Source organism: Bos taurus, chromosome X (assembly GCF_002263795.3).
Source record: "Bos taurus isolate L1 Dominette 01449 registration number 42190680 breed Hereford chromosome X, ARS-UCD2.0, whole genome shotgun sequence".
NCBI classification, from domain to species: Eukaryota; Metazoa; Chordata; class Mammalia; order Artiodactyla; family Bovidae; genus Bos; species Bos taurus.
The window spans coordinates 32156635-32180340 of NC_037357.1; the positions used below are offsets into that span (position 1 = coordinate 32156635).

General features: G+C 52.8%; 2 protein-coding genes and 2 pseudogenes across 2 annotated transcripts in view; 2 read left to right on the top strand and 2 right to left on the bottom strand.

Moving 5' to 3' along the window:
• On the bottom strand, nucleotides 1–814 carry LOC112445028 (melanoma-associated antigen 10-like; annotated as a pseudogene).
• On the top strand, nucleotides 706–2282 carry LOC107132007 (melanoma-associated antigen 8-like; annotated as a pseudogene).
• A 4235-nt stretch (nucleotides 2283–6517) lies between these two features.
• On the top strand, nucleotides 6518–8276 carry LOC789581 (heat shock transcription factor, X-linked member 3). Its single transcript, XM_059883822.1, is given in 4 exon segments — nucleotides 6518–7121; nucleotides 7123–7363; nucleotides 7715–7818; nucleotides 7988–8276. Coding segments are annotated over 4 exon segments (873 nt in total). The 5' UTR covers nucleotides 6518–6882.
• Nucleotides 8277–9431: 1155 nt separating this feature from the next.
• Nucleotides 9432–23706, bottom strand: part of LOC100848185 (protein EOLA1) — a 43334-nt gene continuing 29059 nt past the window's right edge. The window contains 1 exon segment of the mRNA XM_015461468.3: nucleotides 9432–9683. Coding sequence (XP_015316954.3) covers nucleotides 9433–9683 — 251 coding nt within the window. The 3' untranslated portion in view covers nucleotide 9432.

Consider the following 23706-nt stretch of genomic DNA (forward strand, 5'->3'; position numbering starts at 1 on the left):
GACTGGCTGCTGCTCTGGCTCAGGCTGCCGAGTCCTCCTCCCTCGCAGCCTCTGCAGAAGGGAGTGGGAAGGACCTAAAAGCCCTTTGGTTGACCCTGAGAAGAAACACCATGACTTGCCACTTGCTGGTCTCCACATAGGCCCGGGAACCCCATAGGAACTCATTGTGGGCAGAGTGGCTGTCAGGCACCTTCCGGTACTCCAGGATCCCCTCCTGCACCCACACTTGGGTCAGCAGCTCCCTGGACTCCCCAAAGATGCAGTGCTCACTCCCAACACACAGCCCTATCCTGCTGAGTGCTCCCCAGAATGCTTCCTCAGGGGCCCAGTCTCCATTCCGCACATTCAGGCTGAGGACCAGCACCAGGAGGCTGGCCTTGGGCAGGCCCTGCCCACTGCTCAGCATCTCATCACAGGTGAGGCCCAGGGTGGAGACCATGAAGTAGATGTACTCCCTGGCGTCTACTTCTCTCACCTCCATACCAAAGACCAGCTGCAGGCACTCTGAGACTTGGCTGAAGACCACTGGGAAGTGCTCCTGGTTATCCCTGATGACTCTATTTAACATTTCTGCCTGGGAGGTCAGCTTCTTGGCTCAATACTTGAGGAGCAGGAACTTCATCAGATTAGCCATCATCTCATTCAGAGCTTCCTGGGGCAAGGCCTCCCCAGGGGAGGAGGAGGATGCTGGGGTGTAGGAGGCCAAGTCAGATGGGGCCTCCCCCCGCTCAGCCCCCAAGAGCTATGCCTCCACCCAGCCCTGAGCCTTGCCTGGGTCCTGAAGGTCTTTCTTGGGCTTGCTCAGCTCACTCATCTTGACCACGAGCATGATTCCTGGGGTTGAACAAGACACAGAAGTGAGGCAGGGGTACAGATGGAGACCACCCACCTCAGGGTGAGAGGGGGTGTGAGCAGCCTTGGCTGAGAAATGCATGAGATACCCCCAAGGTACCCCCTCCATTTCTCTCACAGGAGCTCCAGGAACCAGGAGGCGAAAGCAGAGGTCTGAGGTCCATGGCCTAAGGTCAGAGAGCAGAGGAGGTCCAGGCAGTACCAGGAGTCAAGGTGAGGAGTGCGCCCTAAGTGTGCACCAGGGACTTCCCATCCCAGAACAGAGGGGACCCCACGAGGACCTAATCCCCCCAATTAAGTCAGCCCCGGAAATCTCAGGCTGTGCTTACTGCACCCTGGAGAGCCACCTCACTCCCTCCTTCAGGTAGCCAGGGGACTGACTGCCCTGTAGGCACACTCCTATAAGGTATGAGAGCACCCCTCAAGAGGAGACCTGTAAGGGGCCTGTGTCAGACCACACAGGGTGCAGTTCTCAGTCAAGGCCATTCACAGTCCCTCTCTCCCTCAGCCAGGCCAGTTGTCCCCATCTGTTCCCCTGCCTCACTTCTGTGGTTTGATCCCAGGCATCGTGCTCATGGTCGAGATGAGTGAGATGAGCAAGCCCGAGGAAGACCTTCAGGACCCAGGTGAGGCCCAGGGCCCAGTAGGGGTGCAGCTTTTGGGGGCTGAGGCAGGAGAGGCTGCATCCCCCTCAGCCTTGTCCCCTCAGTCTCCTCTGCCCTTGTGGAAGCCTTGCCCCAGGAAGCTCTTAATGAGATGGTGGCAGGAAACTGGTGAAGTTCCTGTTCCTCAAGTATCAAGCCAAGGAGCTGACCTCCCAGGTGGAAATGCTGAAGAAGGTCCTCAGGGGTAACCAGGAGCACTTCTTGGAGGTCTTCAGCCAAGCCTCCGAGAGCCTGCAGCTGGTCTGTGGTGTGGAGGTGAGGGAGGTAGACCCTAGGGAGCACATCTACATCATGGTCCCCACCCTGGGCCTCACCTGCGATGCAATGCAGAGCGGTGGGCAGGGCCTGCCTAAGGCTGGCCTCCTCATCCTGATCATGTGGAATGGAGACTGGGCCCCTGAGGAAGTGTTCTGGGGAGCACTCAGCAAGATAGGGCTGTGTGTTGGGCGTGAGCACTGCGTCTTTGGGGAGCCCAGGGAGCTGCTGACCCAAGTGTGGGTGCAGGAGGGGTACCTGGAGTACCGGAAGGTGCCTGACAGCCACCCTGCCCACTACAAGTTCCTGTGGGGTCCCCAGGACTATGCAGAGACCAGCAAGTGGCATTTCTGCTCAGAGTCAAACAAAGGGTTTTGAGGGCCTTCCCACCATTGTCTGTAGAGGCTGTGAGGGAGGAGGACTTGGCAGCCTGAACCAGAGCAGGAGCTAGTCTGATCTTTTCCTCTGTGATTGAAGAGGGAGCAGTCAGCCTTCTCAGAAGTGAGGACCCAGGCCAATTGGGGAAACCAGTGTATAGCAATTTTGGGTTCCTCTTCTCTATGATGACATGGAGATTCATCTCTGTTTTCCTTAGAAAATTTTAAAGCTTTCATTGTTGTCACAGAAGGCTAAATAAACTTCAGTGTCTTAGCTTTGTGAGTGATGTTGATCACAGTGTGCTTGTACTTACCCAGTTCAAGAACAAGAGTTTTGCTGTTTTGTAAAAGGGATTGGAAACTCTTCCATTGTGTTTTGTGGTCCTGAACAGGATGCAATGGAATTGGAATTAGAACTGTTTTGGAAACATGAGCTTACTTAGCAGTAATATTGATGGGTAAGAATTAGATGATAAAAGTAATCATAGTGAATCCGTGCTTCTGTCCTTCTTGTGAGTCATTTTCAAAAACTAAATTGTCTCTGTTTTTTTGGGTTTGCTTGGGTTATTTAAGGAAGTAGCAGATAATTAATTAAGCCCCCTGCTCACTGGCTCATGTATTCTGAAGACCTTCACGGAGCCTCTGCTCTGTGGAAGACCCTGTGTTAGCAGTGGGGACACTAGGAGAAGCAGGACACCCCACACCTTGAGCGATGGTCTAGGAGCCACAGTCACACAAGGAAAGTGGAGAGACATGTCCCCTAGTCACACTGAACAAGGCAACACAGGGCAGGGTGGTGGGGCTTCAGGAGGAGCACTGGAGTGCCAGTGCCTGAGCCAGGGCAGTTTGGGGCTTTGAGAAGCTGGGTTCCTTCTGTGGGAGGTGATTGTGATGAGGCTGGGTGGTGGCAGCCCTCAGACTTGCAGACAGTGTGTCTGGGGGGTGATGGGAAATTCTGAAATGGATCATTGCTGTGAGGTATCCAACCAGGCTGCCGTCTATGGGGTCGCACAGAGTCGGACACGACTGAAGTGACTTAGCAGCAGCAGCAGCAAAGCCCAGAGAGATCTCTTTCTTGGACAGGAAAGAAGGAGTCCTGGCTCTTGTTGCATTGCTGTTGATCACAGGGGCAAAGGAGGTGTTTTCATACCCCATATCTGCTAGGAATCCTGCAGAATTCCTTCGCACTCCCTTGAAGTGGTGCCCAAGAAATCCATGGAAGTACCCTCTTTTTCCTGGTCCATGGGATCTGGAACCCAAGGTGTTAATTAGCTTTAAATTATCTTGATTGTAACTGGCCATCATAATCAAGGACTCGACCTTCGCTGGGGTTGCCATGAAGGAAAATAATGGTTTGGATGGAAGACCAGCTGAGGCAGAGGCAAAGAGTGGTTCTTAATTCTATTTCCTACAGCAGCTTGGGTCCTGCTGGAACAGTCCTCCACTCCCAAATTTAACAGGCCCTCTAACTGGAAATGGGGCTTATTGGGTAGCTCAAATAATGAAGACTCTGCTTACATTGTGGGAGTCCTGGGTTCGATTCCTGGGTCAGGAAGTTCACCTGGAGAAGGGCATGGCAACCCACTCCAGTATTCCTGCCTGGAAAATTCCAAGGACAGAGGAGACTGGCAGGCCACAGTCCATGGAGTTGCAAAGAGTTGGACACAACTGAGCAACAAACACTATGGTCCACCATGGTCTAAGGAAAAAAGTTTCTTAGTTTTATTTATGAAATATCCTGTTTGGTTGATTAGCTTTTCCACATCCTATTGAGGGTTGTATTCTCTGACATGTCTGGATCACAAAGCAGCCAACCCCATCCCTCAGTGGAGAGTGGAATAGTGTCTGGGGGCAACAATGTGAGAGATTCCTGCCCTGCCGTCACAGTGCAAATAGCTGCCAGGCCCTGCGAGCTCTGTCCCATCATGCAGCCCAACACACGGGGCTCTTCACACTCACTTGCCTCCCAGATGAAGAACTGAGGCCATGGGCCTTGGGCATCTTTGCAGAACCACATGCTAGTGAGGGCTGGGGTGGGCTCTGAGCCCTGGTCTCAATTCCTCTGGAGCCCCCGCCCTTCCCACCCACTCCAGTTTACGGCCCGACCTTCTGACTTCTCCTGCCTTCCTCTTCTCAGTGCTATACGGTGCCTCTGAGGTGACAAAAGCTGGCCCAGGGAAGGAAGTGGACAAGGAGAATCAGAAGCACTGTGGGGCTGCTCTGTGTTTTGCTGAGAACTGGCTCTGCTGGGGGCCTGTGTCTCTGTCCAGTCCCAGCGCCTCCCACGTGAGGGTGGTGCCCTGTCCCTGCTGCTGCTATGGGGCCTCCTGCCCAACTGAACCTGCCAGGCTGACCAGCTCCTCACTGAGCGGGAGGGAGGAGGGCCTGACTGTATGGTCCCAGTGCCCACTGGGATAAGGCCCCTACAGGAGCCTCCTTCAATATGGGAGGGAAGGTAACACGGGCAGAACCCCGAGGCTCCAGGTCTCCCCAGCTGCATTGAGTGTAGGGGGCAGCTGGAGGGCCTCTGGGCTGGGAACACTGGGGCGGGGACGCCAAGAGCAGGGGCAGGAGAGCGAGGTTGAGAAAGGCAGGTATTGAACATCATGAGAGCTTGTGTGTGCACAGTGCAAGTGTCCTGAGCCAGAGCTGACAAAGACTCCTTGGTGCCACGCAAACCCAGTGCCAGGGCCCAGGTGGTGCCTGGAGGAGGGGGGCCAGAAAAGGCAGCTCCCTCAGGACCCAGGGGGCAAGGAGGGACCCCGAATGGGGAGAGGATGGGAGCAGGAAAGGCCACCTAGCCAGGCTACCACAGGTACCACAGTCTTTGGTCCCCTTTGGAGGAGCCACCAGGGACCCCCACCAACGATCATAGCCTCCAGGGTCATGTCCCAGTCAGATGAACTGACCTGAAGGAATGCCTTGTCAACCTGTTTAGGAGCACAAAGGCAAGGGAGCAAGCACAGGTCAAGGCCTGCGAGCTCCATTCTGGCCACCAGTCCTCAGGCCGAAATGCCCTGGGAGAGCCTCTTCCATACCCTCTTAGCTCTCCCCTTTCAGACACCAGGCTGTGGCCCTCACACAGGGCAAAGACCCTGCTGAGTGGCAAAATTAGGGGGATACTCTCCCTAGGGGTACAGTGTTCTAGGGTCCTCACACATGGGCCTTTCCAAGGTGCCAGTCTGTCCCCTATATGGTGATGTTGAAGAACAGTGGCCCCCAAGGTCAGAGAACATGCATCTCCAAACCCTCTGCCCTATTGCCCATGTGTGGTGAAGACAGGTGACTTTCACTGGGGCTTCGTCCAGTCCCACACCCCAACTCTCATCCATTTTCAAATACAGGGAAATGGGGACTTCCTTTGGTCACATCTAGCTCAACAAGTTAGACATGTCCCTGGGAGTGAGTGTGTGTAAAGGAGGCCCCCTGAAAAGCACGTAACCTGTGAGCCAACTAAATCATTCTATGTACCTGCCATCTGAGTAAGGGAGAACTGGTCCACAGTGGTGGTGGGGACAGGGGCAGGGGCAAAGAAGACCAGAGCTGGCCTCACAGAAGACCAGTGAAATGCTTGTTTTCAACAGAACAACCTGTACCTTGAGCCCCCAATCAAGTCCTTCAAAGGGCAGGTACCCACGGAGACCCAAGTTGGACATGGCAGGCCAGGAACAGGGGTAGCAGAAGCCCATCCAACCCATTGACAAAAGGAAACAGGAATTTTGAGGTAGCCTCAGGGAGGCTGAATCCAAGGCTCTGGGAGGGGGACGAGAAAAGCACACACACACAGGTGTTCCCAAGTGAGCACTCTAGGGCCACGAGAGTGGTCTTTATGGGAAGAAATGGAAACTGAAGACAGCAGCCTGTGATCTGCAGCAGGATGACGTATGGTGTGGGCAGAGCTCGGTGAGGCTGCAAGCTCAGCAGAGCACCTGGCTGCGCCCTCCCATACTGTGTCATGAGTAGTCTGTGTCTCAGGTGTTTGGGGAACAGTCAAGTGGAATGTAAGGTTGCTCCCACTGTGCTCGAGCACAGCCATACTCTGGGGAGAGCTCAACCTGGGGGGCAGCGGAGCAGGACAACAGGACTCTGACTTTTGGGCCATCTCAGAGGGACCTAGCAACCGGCAGCACCAGCCAGAAGAGACCAAGCCAGAAGAGGGGCAAGGCTGGGGCCGAGGGTGGAGACGTGGGACCACCAACTCAGGCTAGGCCAAAACAGCCCGTTACAGACCCCATTTTCTGGGAGGGGCACTTGCCAGGGGCCCATCGGACCCCTGGGGTCTCTCTCCGTGGTAGCCAAGCCAGGACTCGCCAGGATCTGGCCCTTCAGCAGAAGCCTGCCCACTGGTAGGGAGGGAGTGGAGCCAGGGGCACGTTTGTCAACCCATCCAGGGCCTGGCTCCCTGAAACAAGGGGCCTGGCCACAGATGGGAGCCTTTGCAGGCAACCTGAAATATACTTTTCTGTACTTTCAGACAAGAGACAAGCTGGGGATCACATCTCTGTCCCCATCCCCCACTCCCCCACACTGGGCCAGGGCTGCCTCTCCACATCACCTCTGTGACATCATGAAACAATTAAGGGAGCTGACCACTTAATTGGCTGCCTGGCCCAAGACACAGATTCTAGAATCTCCAGAGATTATTTATGGGGCACCCCGACCGTGGTCTGAGGCCCTTCTGCCCTGAGCATTCACTGCTTGGGTGGAGAATGCTCCTGAGCTAGACTGGCTCCATGGTTAGTGAGAGTTCCCATGAGGCACGTGCAGCCCTGCTGGCCCCATCAACTGATGAGGAGCCTGCAGCAGGGGATCCCTCTGATTCCTCCCCAGATCCAAACGTGGATTCAAAGGAGGCTCTGGAGAAGCAGGGTGACCAACCCGAGAGCCCCGATCCAGGCCTCCATGACAATCTGCCCCCACAGGGCCAGAACCCAGAAATGGCCAATGAGGAAGAGAACAACGCTGTCCTAGGGCTTTCCCAGGAAGCTCTAGAGGATCATGGAGGATGCGGCCTTCACCTCTGTGCACTGGAACAACGAGGGAGACATGGTGGTCATCAAGGCAGATCTCTTCCAGATGGAGGTCCTCCAGCACAGAGGCACAGACAGAATCTTCGAGACAAACAGTGTGAAGAGTTTCACCCATGAACTGAACCTCTATGGGTTCAGTAAAATCTGCCCTCCGGGTTGCTCTGCAGGGAAGAAGAGGATGATGGTAACGTAGAAAGCCATTCCAGGGAGATTAGGCTAGGCAAGCCAAGTGCTGGATGGGTTTCATTTTCCAGGAGAACATTTTTCTTGTGAGAGGGTGGCTAATGAAAGAGGAGAAAGCAGGGCCTGTCGTGTTCCATGAACCCCCTTAGACAGGACCTTCAGGGGCCACTTAATGTCATGGAGGTCCAGTAACACCTCAAGTGAGGAGCTACATGCTAGGGCCTCATAACATGCCAGGAATGAAGAGACCTTATCTCTATACTTAGGCAAGGCCAGGACAGTGGTGGGGAGGAGAGTGGGGAGGAAGGGCTCCTCTCCCCCACCATGGCGAAAATGATTCATTTCCTTTCAGATCTATCGCACTCCAATTTTCAGAGAGACAAGCCTGTCCTCCTGCAGAACATCCAGAGGAAAGATGACTCCAGAACAACTGCTCAGCCCACCACTGGTTCAATAGTGACCCCAAAGAGAAAGAAGCGAGCGGTGGCAACCAGACACTCTCCTCAACTCCACCACAACCAGTGCGCCCAAGAGGCGGGCAAGAAAGTCCAGAAGAGAAGCCCAGCTGCTCACAGAACCCCAGCCGGCGCTCATTTGTGCTCTCTCACCTTTGGTCTACCGGCAGCGTAGCCCGGTGGGCCGGGGGAAACCATCTCCCCAGTGAACAGGGCGGCCCCAGTGGAGAGGGTACATCCAGCAATGCCATGTCTGTACACCCAGCTACAGCTGGAAGGGACAGCCCAGGGGAACTGCCTGAGAGCCCCCCAGAGTACCCAGGTTATGAATCAGTGATGGCTTTGTACAACACCTGTTACTCCATCCTGACAGCAGCCCTTTCCGTCATGGCCCCAAACAAGGCCCCTGAGGTGGAGGAGGAGCAGAGAGAGTCCTCAGATTATGTGTGTCCTCTGTGAGCAGGTCAAGGACAAGCCCAATCCCTGAGCCCCCAGATTCCTAGGGAGACTCAAGAGCACTATCTTGTAATCAAAAATTGATTTCTGGCTCTAATAAAGTAAAGCAAAACTCCACCGGACTAAATAAAGCATTGAACAAGAACTGCAAGTCTGTTCTTTCTATCTGTCCATGCTATTCACACACGGCACTGGGTGAGCCAGATGAAGCTGGAAGCCCACAGCCCAGGCAGGCTTCGGTCTGGTCCCTGTGGTCCTTTTTCACCTGAAGCAGCATTTCACACGCCCGGCCAAGGATCTGGTTCATAAGCCAAGCATTAAGGCGAGCCCAGGATGGGCTGGTCCCTGGGCCTTGCCTGCCACTCAACAGACAGCTCAGCTGGGCTCCTGATCTTGAGGGTGTCACCTCCCATGAGTCATTCACCCTAAAGCAAAAAGGGCTCCTTATGGGTCCCCAAATGATGGCACAAATTTCTGATCAGCAGCTGAGTGTCTCCAGCTCCTGATCCAGGGGCCTCCCCAAGAGGTTCACCGGAAAACACAGTCACGCCACTGCCAAAGGCCTTGAAAACACGTGATCCCAAACCCAAAGACAAGTACAAAGTTTCCACAAGGTGAACACCAGCCCTTGTCGCTCTGCCCTCACAACTGTATTTAGGAGCCTGTCTTTGGACGTGCGGCCACCAGGCACCATGTCCAACACACATGCTTTGTGAGCCAAGGGACACTTTACAGCAGGACAAGGGTCGCCTGCAAGGACAGACTGCTGCCTGTTTCTGGGCCTGCGGGCCTCTCTGCCTGCCGATGCTCAGCCCAGCCCCCGGGCTCCCCCATCACCCTCTGGACACTGTTCCAAAACAGGGAGTTTGGACCAGAGCACAGAGGGAAAAACACTAACCGGTTTCCTAACAACACATTTCTCTCAAGCACCCAGACCCAGCAGGGCCAAAACGAGTGGCGATGCCATGTTTTCATAAAGGTCAAAGTCCTAGAGACTCTCGCTGAGTCCAGAGCAGCACTGCATGAGGGGAGTCCCCGCCCCTGGCCTCGCACCAAGTGGCCAGCCCACCCCAGGGCAGGACCGATTCAGACCCAACCAGATGGACATGCCTAGGGCGTGGCGGTGACTGGGCGGTGTCACCATGAGCTGATCTCTCCGTCACCTTACTCTGGAGTGCTCAGTCTGGCAGGCCTCCGGCCCAAAGGGGATCAGGTGCTTGAGGGTATCTACCTGGAAGATGTCTTTCCCGGCCCTCCCCGGGACAGGCTGCAGCAGCCAGCGGGGGTCGGCGAGCACAGTCAGGTACTTCTGTTGCAGGTTGGGTAGCAGGGCTTGATTCTCCAGCTCCTCCACCTCAATGGGTCCTAGGTTTTATGGGCACAGCAAAGTGTCTCCAACGTCAACAATACCTATGTGCAAAGACAGGACACAGAAGGAGAGCAAGGTGATTCAAAGTCATTCCTGCTAGAGACTAAGACCGTATCACAGAGGGGACCCGAGGCGAACTGGGTCCTCTGTCTGAGCCTTTCAGATGGGCTCACCTCAGCAAAGGGAATTTGGGACGAGGCCAATCGAGGGAGGGAGCGAAATGAAAGGGAGAGGCCTGGTGCTCCACGAACCCACCAGGCCACGGGCAGCTCTCAGGCTGCCCACTGCAGGCTGCAGGGACAGAGTAGGAGGGCCCCAGTGGGGAGCCTGTGGGCATCAGGTCCCCAAGTGACTCACCAGCAGAGATGTGCTGCTGTGGAGCCTCACCCCTGGGGAGTCAGGGGACTTGCTCAGGCCCGGCTGCAGGCAGCAGGGGTGTGCAACCCAGGCTGGGTGTTGTGCGGCCTTCATGGTCTCTACTGGGCACACACACACACACACACGGACACACACACACATCCACAGACAAGTGCCACATGCAGACCTGGACCCACCTTTGCCTCAGAGCATAACCGGGACTGAGGCCCAGAGTGTGGTCAGGCACCTCGGCTGCCATCTCCCAGCCCAGGGACCCTCGCTGTCCCAAGCCATGGCTGACAAAGACTCCTCAGCTCCTGGGTCCCATCTCTGCCCATGCTCTGTAGATCCCACATCTGAGTCAAGGGCTGCTGAGGGCAGACCCATGCTAACCTGTCTGGCCTTGGCCCTGGGGCCACCCTGGACCTCAGATGGCCCTGCCAGGAGTCTTCCCCTTGCCTTTGGGAGCCACCTTCCTCTCAGCCCTTCGTGCACCATGGCCTCCACTGTCAGCAGATGCCCTGGCCCCTGCCCAGAGCTAGAGAAAGAACAGAGGAGAGCAGAAACTACTGGGATGGGCACTCTCTGTGTCCTCGCCAGGGCCTGGGACAGCACCACACAGGGATCACAGAATTCAAACCTCAAATAACCTGCTAGGTTACTGTCACTCTGTTCTGCAACTGAGGAAGTGCTAAGAGATAGAGAGATAACCCATGAAGCAGAGGAGCTGACCACACACACCTCCATTCTCACTTCTTTCCTTTTACCTGGAGGGGGGTCCCTGTTCACTGGAGGGGGGGTGAAGGCAGAAGATCAGAGCAGCAAGCCTGAACCTCAGCACAGTCTTAGCACCTGCAAGGGAGCCTCTGTTTCCACATCTATGTGAGGATGGGGACAAGGTCCCAGAGGAACCCATCCTAGGGCCTCCTGGGCCTTTCCTTCCCCACACACAGCAGAGCCACAGTTTTCACAGGCCCACGAGGCCCCAGGTGATCTGGCTCCTGCCCTGGAGGCCTGCTCTCCTCGCCCTTGGATTCACCCCTCGTAGCCATTAAGGCCATCCTTCCATCCTTGGAACATTCCAGTGTGTTCCTACCTCAGAACCTTTGTAGGGTGTGAGGAGTCACATCGCACCTCAGCGTGACCTTACAGACAAAGGAAAGGTCTTCACAGAGCTTATGGAGGTCAAGTGAGCTCATTAGGATGGACCCTCCTCTAACAGGACAGCTGTCCCCATACAAAGGACACATTTAGAGACAGACAGGCACACAGGAGAATCGGGGTGAAGAGGAAGGCCGAGATCTCCAAGCCCAGACACGATCACCATAGCCAACAATGCCCCGGAAGTGATGGGGGAGAGATGGGACAGACTCTCTCCACAGCCCTCATGAGCACCAACATCAGCCGACACCTCAACCTCGGCTGCCGGCCTCCTGAACCAACACAGTTGTAGTGTGAGCCACCCAATGCAATCCTGACATGACTGCTGGCAAATGAAGACAGAAGGTCAGCCCTGTCTGTACATCTCTCCGCAGGGGCAAACGGGGAGTTGGGGGATGACTTCTCCACTCCCAGCATCTCAGGCACACTCCTCCATGTCTGCACATCTTCATGTGTCTGTTTTCACCTCCCAGTGTCGGGGGTCCCACAAGTTACTGACTCTTCCTTCCTGATGGAAGGGAAGGGAAAACTCATTGTGCCAATACAACCACTTGACGTGACCACACATTCACTGACTGAAGAACCACAGAGGAAGAGGCCCGGGGCACAGGGCATATACCCGAGGTGCTGACACATGCCAGCTAATGGCCTTCTGCAAAGGCTCCCCAGCGTCCACTCCCCCAACCACAGTCAAGTGTGCCATGTCCTCCGCACTGGCTTGCCCCGAACATCATTATCCCACTGAACCTTTGCCCACCTGCTGGGTGAGAAAGGGTCACTCTCTTCACTGGGTCTGTGTTAATTACCATAGAGCCTGGATGATCCCTGGGGCATGGCCATTGCTGTCTTCTACTGGGGTATGTGACTGGATCCCAGGCTTGCCCAGTTTCCACCACTCAGTGTTTCAGCCAACCCAACTCCCTTCCTCCTGGGTACCACCGAAGCTCACCTGTGGGTGGAATCCCTGAGCAAGAAATGGCTGCAAGCACTCCTACGGCCTGAAGCAGAGGGTGCCTGCTTGGTGGCCAGAGGAGAAAACCCTCTTCCACCTGCTTGTCTGGGCATCTTCACCTGCACGAGGACCAGAGGAACAGGGAGAAAATCACCTGTGACAAGACAGCAGTGTTGGACAACAAGCCACCATGGTCTTCTCCTTGGCAGGCGCCTGAGACCACGGGGACCCAGGAGGGCCCAACTGATGAGAAACACACGTGCATGTTCCCTCAGGGTGGGTTCTGCTCATCACAGCAGCTGGCCTGTCCTCACATGGCTGGGACAGGGACCCCACGATGCCTCAGCCCGAAGCATAGAAACCCATCCCCCAGGAGTGATGGAGATTTACAGCCCAGGAGACTCCACAAGGAACAAGAGAAAATGACTCCTCCTCTCACACTGCCACTCTGGAAGGATCCAGGGGCCACCACAGTCAGTGGACTGCCCTCCATGGACTCGTGGTTGGGCCCCACCAGGAGGGGAACCGCGGACAAGCAAATGAGCCTGCACGGTGAGGCCCAGGTTGGAGCGTATCACAGCAGCCCACCACTGGAGGGGGCGTCCAGACACCCTGCTGAGGCCCACTGAATGGGTCCAGCTATTTAGTTTGTGAGACTGAGGAGCAGGGAGGACAGTCTGGAGTGCACATTGCCATCCCATACCCATGGTGAAGGACTTCAGCGAGTGGACTCTCGTGCATTCTAGGCTCTCCCAGCTCAAGACTGACTGACAAATCCTCGGGACTGGCACCATGTCTCTTGCCCCTTGACCCCCTGTGCCCAGAAACCCTAGCCCATGGGGTCCTCCTGAAGTGGCTACAGAGTCAGAGTAAACTGGGTCTCTCACGTAGGTGTCAAGTTGACCCTAGGTCTGGCAACCTGTATCCCTCTGGTGGTCCCACCTCCCTGCGTGGGTTCACCATCGCAGAGCCCAAGGTCCCTTTGGGAGGGGCCTGGGTCATTCTGGTGTCTGTTTGCTGTGGTCCTTCCCCCGGGGACCTGCCCATCCCCGTTCCTTGGTTCCAGATCTAGAACTGGCTTTGGTGCCAAACCTGGATGAGGGACCTTGACCTTTTTACTGGGGCAGTTGCCCTTGGCTTCAGTGTTGTTTTGGACTGTACCTTGGTTGGTTGCCCATCCATCGAGCCCCCAGGAGGGCATGTTGTATTGACCACCTGTCCTTCTCTGTAGGTCCAGCCTCCTGGGTGGCAGCAGCCCTTGTCTTGGCCCCTGGCTCCTGGCCACTCAGTGCAACACCACGAGCTCTGCTGCAGTCCCTGGGCAGCGGAGACGGAGGGAGGGGAGTGTCGTCTCCTCCATCACCAGCCCCGGCGAGCCTGGCCTGTGTTACACAATGACTTTGCTCTCCTTGGTGGCAAGGCAGTAGGTGACCACCTCTTCCCGTGGTTCCTGGAGGGTCATGCTGGTAGTGATTTGGGTTGTGCAGCAGATCAGGGGCGGCCAGCTCCCCTGCTTCCTGGGATGGAAGGTACCTGTGATGAACGAATCCAGTCCCATGTGCTCCCTTGTGGGTGGGGGGGCACCAACTCTTTATAGGGTGAGGGGGCAGGGGATGGGCTGCTGCCACAGGCTCAGAAGTTCAGAGACCTTTGGGGAATCTTGGTCGTCAGGGGCCTGCCTCTTGGTCTCCCTGGCCCTTGTGTCAGGGATGCAGGTTTTCCCAAGAAGACCTCCGATACCAGTGGGTCAGGCCTGCCTTGGTGGAATGTTCAGTGTCTTTTTGGTTCAGCCACTCCTGTTGAATCCTGGGCCAACGTTTGTCCACTTCCTGAAGCTTTGTCAGCTACCAGGAAGACCCTGGCATCCCGCCCAACCCCGCCTTGGTATTCACTGTTTTTCACCCTAGGCTGATCATCCCCCAGCAGACAGCAAAGGAAAGAAGTCACTTCCCTCTATTCCTCCCATGATCCACATGCCTGGATCTTCTCACCTGCCAGGAAATTCCTCTCCCCCTGCCAGACCAGCAAAAGTTCTAGCAGCTGGGCTGTGGCCTTGAGCCCAGGGCTGAGTGCACAGGATGGCTCCTCATAACCAGTGGGACAGGGGATGTCAACCCCGTACAAAGGCTCCATCTCTCCACCTCTCCTTGGACCACTTCTGGGCCAGCCTTCTTGGGATGGGTCCTTCGTGAGGCTGTTCCCATGAGTGGTGGGGGAGGTAGTTGGTGCCAGCGTCTGGCTGGGGACTCACCACCAAGGGGACAGGGAGAAGGAAGGGGTGGGCAGGGCATCCCCTCACCTGCAGCGTTGACCTGACAGTTCCTGCCAGCCCGTCGGGAGGTGCAGAGCACAGACAGTCACTGGAGATGTCCACAGTGGGCCCTAGTGCCTGGGCCCTCACAGTGCCTGAGGCTCATGATCACTACTGACCGAGCAGGAGAACTGACGAAAGGAATTGGTGCCTGAGCGGTGGCCGTGTGTACACACAGGACGCCAAGTGCTTTGCCTGGGTGGCTCCACGCTATGCCCTGCACGCAGGCTGGTGGGAGGGGCTCTTGGTGTCTTTCGCATCAGACAACTGCTGGGTTGGGCAGGACAACTGCTTCCAGTGTGCTGGCCACCTGGTCATCTGCTAGCCCCGGTGTAAGCCCAGCCTGATGGGAGAGGGCAGGTCTGGGTGCCAGACCTCACAAGGCAAAGTGCATTCAAGTCCACGGACACCTGTCCTGCAAGAGGCTTCTCCACTGTGCAGGGCATCAGGTCTCCACTCACCCCTGTATCACTCAGGGCTGAGGTGTTCGGAGACTGGAGTGCATCTTCCAGGCAGACCTGTGAAGTGCAGAGCCTGAAACGAGGCAGAAGTTTGGGAGTGTGTACAGTGGGGAACCAAATACTGACTCACATCAAGAGACCATGGAAGGCTTTTTAGTTGGGAGGGCCGTCTGGACTGGGACTTGTAGGAGAGAGGGTATCCTTGGATGGGAAATGGGGGAAGGGCCCCCAGAAGGATCAGACCCATGGAGGGAACTGAGCTCAGCTCTGTAGCTGGATCAAGGTCATGGGAAAGGGTCTAGGATACTAGACTGGGTCCGACTCAGAGGCGACTCTAAGGCATCTGCCCTATACCCTGCGTACAGCTGATCAGTGCCCTCACTTGCAGTTTAAAAGGAAAGCCATTGCTTTTCTCCCTGAGAAGAATTCATTGATTCAGTCATTTGGTTAGTCAATGATTGGACATAACTTTGTGTGCCTCCCATAGACAGGGTCAGGCTGCAGGTAGACAAGAGGGGCACACAGGTGAGTCAGGCAATAACCAGCATGGCTCTTTCCAGGATGAGTGGCTCTGGCAGCTGCTGCCTGTCTTCGCTGAACTGGACATGGGCACTGTCTTCTGCAGGCTGACTTCTCCTGGCTTGTGTGCAGGTTTCCAATGGTTGTTACTGACTCCAGAAAGAGGTTTGGAGAGATGTCTTGAGAGTTACTGCCTGGATACTGGATGAAATGGTTAGATAGCATCACCAACTCAATGGACGTGAATTTTACCAAACTCTGGGAGATGGTGAAGGACAGGGAAGCCTGGCGTCCATGGGGCCACAAAAAGTCGGACACGATTTAGCGACCGAACACACACAGAGGTGAGGGCGTTGGGCCCAGATTCTCCTGGCTCCCGGCAGAAGGTTGATTTGCCCCCTGTGGCACCCAGTGTCCCCCAGGCTGAGCAGAGTGGCTGCTGCTGATGCATTTTGCAGAGAAGGAAGACGTGGTGCAGGTTTGCCCAGACCAGCTCCCCAGTGGCCTGAACTGTGGCAGCTTCGAGCGCCAGGAGGAGTTTGGCAGTGTGGGCCCCTCGCTTACTGCCTTTGAAGGAGTAGTGCAGGCAGTGAAGACAAGATGATATGGGAGGCTGGCCTTGGCCTGTTGTATTGCCCACCTAGTGTTCCCAAATGGCACCTGGAGGAGGCTTTAGGAAAGGGGCCAGCTTCGCGTCTGAAATGAAACTAGAGTTTGACAGTAATGTGCTGCTTGCTCGTTGTGCCATCTGCTGGCCAGCTCGTCCAGCTTCACTTTTTTTTTTTTTTTTAAACTGAAGTATATATAGGGCTTTCCTCATAGCTCAGTTAGTAAAGAATCCACCCTCAACACAGGAGACCCCAGTTCGATTCCTGGATTGGAAAGACGCCCTGGAGAAGGGAAAAGCTACCCACTCCAATATTCTGGACTGGAGAATTCCATGAACTGTATACTGTAGAGTTCATGGCGTCACAAAGAGTTGGACACCACTGAGTCACTCTCCCTCACTTTCACATAGTTGATTAACAATGTTGTGTCCATTTCTGGTGTACAGCAAGGTGATTCACTTTACATATATATATATATATATACACATACATACATATATATAAAACACTTCCAGATTCTTTTCCATTATAAGTTATTGCAGATATTGAATATAGTTCCCTGTTCTATACAGTAGGACCTTAATCTTGTATTTTATACATTGTTGTTCTGTTTCTCAGTTGTATATGACTTTGTGACCCCATGGACTGCAGCACACCAGGCTTCCCTGTCTTTCATTCTCCCCAAGAGTTTGCTCAAACTCATGTTCACTGAGTCGGTGATGCCATCCAATTACCTCATCCTCTAGCACCCTCTTCTCCTTCTGTCTTCAGTCTTTTCCAGCATCAAGGTCTTTTCCAGTAAGTTGGCTCTTCACATCAGGTGGCCAAAATATTGGAGCTTCAACTTTAGCATCAGTCCTTCCAATGGATATTCAGGGTTGATTTCTTTAGAATTGACTGACTTGGTCTCCTTGCTGTCCAAGGGACTCTCAAGACTCTTCTCCAGCACCACAGTACTACTATTTTATACATAGTAGAGTGTATCTGTTAATCCCAAACTCCTAATTAATCCCTTCCCTCGTTTTTCTGTTTTGGTAACCAAAAGTTTATTCTCTGAGTCTGTTTCTGCTTTGCAAATAATTTCATTTGTATCATCTTTTTGGATTCCACATATAATTAATATCATAGGACATTTGTCTTTCTCTTTCTGACATACTCCACTTGGTATGATAATCTCTAGGTCCACTCATGTTTCTGCAAAAGGTATTACTTCAATATTTTTCATGGCTGAGTAGTATTCCTGTGTGTGTGTGTGTGTGTGTGTGTGTGTGTATACCATGTCTTCTTTATCTTGTTTATCTGTTGATGGACATTTACATTGCTGCCATATCTTGGCTATTATAAATAGTGCTGCAATGAACATTGGGATGCATGTATCTTCTCAAACTAGAGTTTTTGTACTTTCCAGGTATATATTCAGGAGTGGGATTGCTGGATCATATGGTAGTTCTGTTTGTAGTTGTTTGAGGAACCTCCATACTGTTCTTCACATTGAGTATACCAATTTACTTTTCCACCAACAGTGTACAAGGGTTCCCTTTTCTATGCACCTTCTCCAGCATTTAGTCTTTGTAGGTTTTTTGATGATGGCCATTCTTTCCAGTGTAAGATGATACTTCATTGGAGTTTTTATTTGCATTTACCTGATAATTAAGAACATTGAGCATCTTTTCATGTGCCTTTTGGCCATTTGTGTCTTTGGAGAAATGTCTATTCAGGTCTACTGACCATTTTTTGATTGGATGGTCTTTTTTTTTTTTTTTTTTGCAGCTTCAGTTTTAGTTAAAAGTGGTTAGCAATAAGAGCTTCCATGGCAGAAAGCTCCAGGCAGTGCTTGGAGGGTGTGAATGTAAAAATGAGGTGCTAAACCTAATATGTAATACATAGTAAAGTATTTCATTTACTTTTCCTCCTCTGACCATTTCTGCTTTCTTAATCCTTTTAACTTTCCCAAGGCATGGAGATGTCAGATACATAGCAATGGATATTAAAGTGGATTCTTAACTCTCATTACCACAAAGATATAGCAACTGAATTTGCATGTTCCGTGCCTTGAGCCTATAGCAGGAGCTCAGGCATTGGCACAGAAGCCCATTGTTTGTATCCCATGGGTCCGTGAGGGTGGATGGCTCCTTTTTTGAGTGGATGTGTGTCCATGTAGCTCATAGGCTGGGCCAGTGCATAGGGCACACAGAGGGGCTGCCTATTTGTGCTCATGATGTGAATGACATAATCCAGAGCCTGGGCTTTGGGATCCAGGGACCTGGGTTTGGACATCAGCTCTTCTCCTGCTGTATAGCCTTGGCACTTGCTATCTCTGGGTGTCTCTCCTCTGTTGAAAACCAGGTAGCACAAGATGATGCTCGTGACACAGGGCTTTTCCAGGGCACAGCCTTGGACGTCATGATGTCTCCCACTGGGGCTGAGGGTCTGTCTTTGCTTCTACTTCTGCAGTTGGGAGGTTATTCCAGCCACACTGCCTATGAAGACTTTTCTTGATTCCCAGACTTGGTAAATTTCAGAATCCTCTAACAGTGTTCAAGGGACTCTAATGTGACCTTGGTGACATTCCCTTATGCTATCTGGAAGTTGTCAGTTGTGCATGTAGAAAATGAGATGGTTGGTCCAGAACAGGGATTCTCCAACCTTTGTGTCCATGGGATATCTGGCTGGAAGGTGGTGTGGGGTTCAGCCTCCCAAACAGATCAGAGGCAGGCTGCTCAGCTGAAGCGAGGCCTGCTCCCCAGCCCCCTTCTTCCTAATCTCTTCCTGGCCCACTCCTCATAGAGGCCCCCAAAATGTGCCAGAGAACACAGTTTGAAAACTAGATCTGAGATTTTGGTGTGCATTCAGATCCCTCAGTGATCTTGTGGAATGTGGCTTCTGATTCACATGTTGAGGTGGACTTGAGATTCTGTGCTTCTGAACAGATCCCAATTGATGCCTAAGTGTCTGGTCTGGGGATAACATTTTGAAAAGCAAGGGTCTGATCACAGACTGCCTTTGACCTTTCACATCCTTTGATTCGGAGTTCTTACTGTTATTCTGATTGTGTCATAAAATAAAAATCTGTGTTGAATGGATGTTTCTATTAAGGGCAACATCCTCAAGTATACAAATCTGGAAACTGACCTGGGATATGAAGGAGACAGAAAGTATTTGTTTCTCAACTGTGAGTGTCTGAAACATCTGTAAAATATTTTCTGAAGAACACAATTTGGGTTAAGAAGCTGTTGCACTTTGTTAAGAAGAGTTGCACTTTGGTTTGGTTGTAGTCTGGATCATACAGAAAGTGTTAGTCGATGACTTGTGTCCAACTCTGTGCGACCCCACTGAGTATAATCTGCCAGGCTTCTCTGTCCATGGAATTTCCCAGGCAAGAATACTGGAGTGGATAGCCATTCCTTTCTCCAGGGGATCTTCCTGACCCAGGGATCAAACCTGGGCCTTCTGCATTGCAGGCAGATTCTTTACCATCTGAGCCACAAGGTAAGCTAATGGACACTTTTCGAAGGGAACTTCTGACAGAAACAAGTGACCTGCTTTCAGACCCTGGCTGAGGCCTGTCTCCACACTGTATGTCTAAATGAAGGTTCAGAATTGTGGACAGCTGTTGGTGTGTCTGGCATCCATGTGCTTTCTTGATAATCTTAATGACATGGCATCTAGAAAGATACCTTCATGTAAGTGGCCTCCACCCTTTCTGTCCATTGCTGAGTTGAGTGCTCCAGGTTCAGAGTTGGTAGAGTGTTCTGTCTTCGGCACTCTGTTGGGACTCCTCTGGTGTGTGTCTAGAAGACCGGCTGCTTTGACAGATCATAGGGCTTTGCTTGTCAATCTTTGTCTGTTTCAATTCGGTAACATCATGACTAAGGTGTGGAACCCACTTTAGCAAGGAGACAAAAGCCCAGTTGCTAGAGTAGCCAGTGTGTTGAAATGTCAGGTATCCTTTGTGGAATATGGCAGGAGAACAGTGTGTGCTCGGTGGCATTGCCAGAGCCCTTCATTAAGAAGGATGACCACTTTCCCATGGGGTGGAGGTGGCATGTGCACCATCTGAGGAAGCAATTGAGACTGAACACCAGGGAGGCTGGATCCAAACACAGAGGTGTTCCTTTGGTGGTCAGTCAGTGAAGAGAACAGTCTAGGGGATGTGTGTTCCCAGGACTTGTCAATGGGCTTCTTTAGCATCAGGCACCTGGGAAGCCCAGACGGAGTGTGCCCAACCGCCCCCTCCTCCAGACGCTGACAGTATGGCGACTGGTCCATCAATAGCTCTGTCAGTGGCCACCAGTCACCTTCTTTCCTTCATTAATCCCCTCACTCTCTGGTGTGTGAGCACCTCCTTGGTGCCTGGCATTGGGTCTACAAGGGTGGAGAAGATGGGGAACTTGCTGACAAGCCCCAGACAGGTGGACAGAAAGGCGCAGCTCCTAGAATCTGGAATCTCTGAGGAGGGATGCCAGGGATGGTTGCCGGGGGCCATAGAGCTCAGTGTGTGTCTGGGGTACCGATCCAGAGTGCATTGCCTTCCCGTCACATCCCCAGAGCGTTTGGGTCACCGCAGGTACATGTGGAGGGCCTGTGCCTGAGTCTTCCTTGCACACCTTTGATGAAGCATGAGAGTCTTTTTTTCCAGCCACCTCTCTCCCACTCAGTTCCCCCTGGCATAAAATCAGCAGTTAGGAGTAGAGGAGCCTCAGATAGAATCCTTAAGAAGGAGTTTCTGGAAGAATACCCTGTCTGTCCAGTGCTTCCTGAGCTCTCTTAACCTGGGGCCTGTGCTGACACGACACAGGCAGTTTACTAATCCTTCTCCAGCCCCTCCCACCCAGGTCACCCTGGTAGCATAACCACGAATCCTAAAACACAGCTTTCCCCCAGGCAACCCCTGACTCCCACAACTTGGTGTTCGAGTGCCTGCAGCTCTCTGGCCTCATCTTGCCCGTCTGTCAAATGAGGTCAATGAAAACAGTTCTGGGCCCAGGATCAGCCGTCGCTCTCCATGCTTCTTGGGGCTCTGACCCCTACCACAGGCCTTCCTCCCTTCCTCGCAGCAGCACTTCCCCCTGTCTCCCCGATGCTCATGGACTCGCCTCCACTCCCGCAGCCTGCTCCCAGTGTGCCCAGCCCTCCACACTGCTGCTCACAGCAATTCCTCCCTCCTCACTTCCCGTGTCCTTCTGAAGCTTCCGAGGCTGACTTCAGGACTGTTCCTTCCTCCCCACAACTTCCAGAACCCTCTCCATAGTACTCATTTTGTGAAAGGATACCTTGGGCGGTTTCTGTATGTATGTGTTTGTGTGTGTGTGTGCATGTGTGTGAAACCTTCCAGAACCCTCTGTATAGTACTCCTTTTGTGCAAGGTTACCTGGGGTGGTTTCTGTTTCTGTTTCTGTGTGTGTGTGTGTGCACATGTGCACGCATGCACTGTTACCCCAGCTAGACTGCAATCCCTCTGAGGATAAAGACCCCGCCCAGTTTACTTTGGTACTGTCCCCAGAGATGCTTCTGCCAGAGGAGACACTGACTAGGTGCTGACTGTTGGCTTCCAGTCATTTCAGTTCAGTTCAGTTCAGTCGCTCAGTCGTGTACAACTCTTTGCGACCCCATGAACCACAGTACACCAGGCCTCCCTGTCCATCACCAACTCCCAGAGTCCACCCAAACACATGTCCATGGAGTCGGTGATACCATCCAACCATCTCATCCTCTGTCATCCCCTTCTCCTCCTGCCCTCAATCTTTCCCAGCATCAGGGGCTTTTCAAATGAGTCAGCTATTCACATCAGGTGGCCAAAGTATTAGTGTTTCAGCTTCAACATCAGTCCTTTCAATGAACACCCAGGACTGATCTCCTTTAGGATGGACTGGTTGGATCTCCTTGCAGTCCAAGGGACTCTCAAGAGTCTTCTCCAACACCACAGTTCAAAAGCATCAATTCTTCTGCATTCAGCTTTCTTTATATTCGAGTCACTTGGCACTCATCAACTCTGTTGTATGATTCTGGATTCGGCAGGTGATGAGATGGGCCCTGCCCAGGCATCAGTGTGTGCGAGGCGGGTAAGCAAGGCAAGTATGTCAGTAATCTCATTGGACGCAGGACCACTCTCTGTAGAAACATCTGAAGTGTGAGGATGCCTCTCCCTGTGAGAAGAGGGAGGCGGGCTCTGAGTGGCACACTGCAGAGTGGGTGGGGTGTGGATGGTAGCGAGACAGGAGTCCACCCCCAGGGGCAGTCCTGACCCCTGCACTAGTGACCTGCTCCCTGTCCCCATAGAGGGTGGGGCCTGGAACATGGGACATTGGAGGTCATTTCAAGCTCAGCACACACTGGATGCTATGACTGTACCATCCGGGAATTCAGTGTTGACAGACTCAGAGGGTTGTCTTTGTCTTTGTCTTTTTGGTTTCTGCGTTGCTTGACTCGATGCTGTGCTGGCCTGGCATGGTTCTTCTCTGATGCTGGCTCAAGAAGCCTGCCTCCTTGAACTGCTTCCTCCTCCTACCACTCAGTGTCTACCCAACATCATGCCAGGTTTCTCACCTCAGTGGAGAAAAGACAGCTCCATACATTGGGTCCTTGTGTGGTGTCCCAGCTCAGGCTGTCTTTCCATTTCTTAGGTCACATGCTAGTCACTCACTCCCAGGTACTTTTTATTTTTTATTTTTTGAGCCCTCAGTAAATGTAGATTTATTTTTAATTTTTATTTATTTATTTTGGCCTTGCTCTGAGGCATGTGGAATCTTAGTTCCCTGGCCAGGGATCGAACCCATTTCCCTGCAGTGGAAGCAAGGAGTCTTAACCACTAGACCACCAGGGAAGTCCCACTCCCAGGTACTTTTGCATTCTGGTTATCTGGAATTCGTCCTGATGCCTTATCCTTGCTTCTGGTTAGACACCCTCCTCCCTTCTGCCTTGTTATCTGAGTCATAAGCCTTTTCTCGGTGTTTGGTTTCCCTTCTGTAAGTCTCTGGACCAGACAGAGATGAACAGCAAAGCTAATGAAGTTTAACATTAAGCTTCAGAGTCATTGGAATTTCCAGGCCTGGAACGGGCCCTAGCATTATGATATATGCCAGACTCTGGTTTGTAAAATCAACGAAAGGTGGTTTAGCCACAGTTGGCTCAGGGCATCTCTGTGTCCATTCTGCTGCCACCATCCCTCTTGCTCTTGTATTGGGTGGCTATACAGTGACCATGGGCATATTGGGAATCTGGCTAAGGGGAGACTAAATCAGGAGAAAGTAGTTTGGATTTCGAGAAACATATTTTAGGGGCTCCCAAACAATTCTGTACACATTCAAGTTATTCCTAGCTTTCCTGTATTGAAATAGCTTCCAGGAATACTCAAACTTACCATGCCTCTTTGCAGTATCAGGACAAGAGGTGAGAGGCTGAAGGGAACATTGTGATGTTACTGTGCTTCACAGCACTAGGTACCAGAAGAACGCTGACAGTGAGGGAGCATCACAGGTCACACTATATGGAGCTAGAAGCTAGTCTATGGGAAAGTCTTTCAGTCATGATCAGATATGTAAAGCCAATGAACATAAGTTCTGTCCTGTCAGGAATATACTCAGTGTGCAGTGGATGCAATTATAAACACAAGATATATTTATATTCCCCTTTGGATGGGGCTTGTGTGAAAAGATGTTCTTCAGAATTCCTGACATTGTGGGCACAGACATGAAA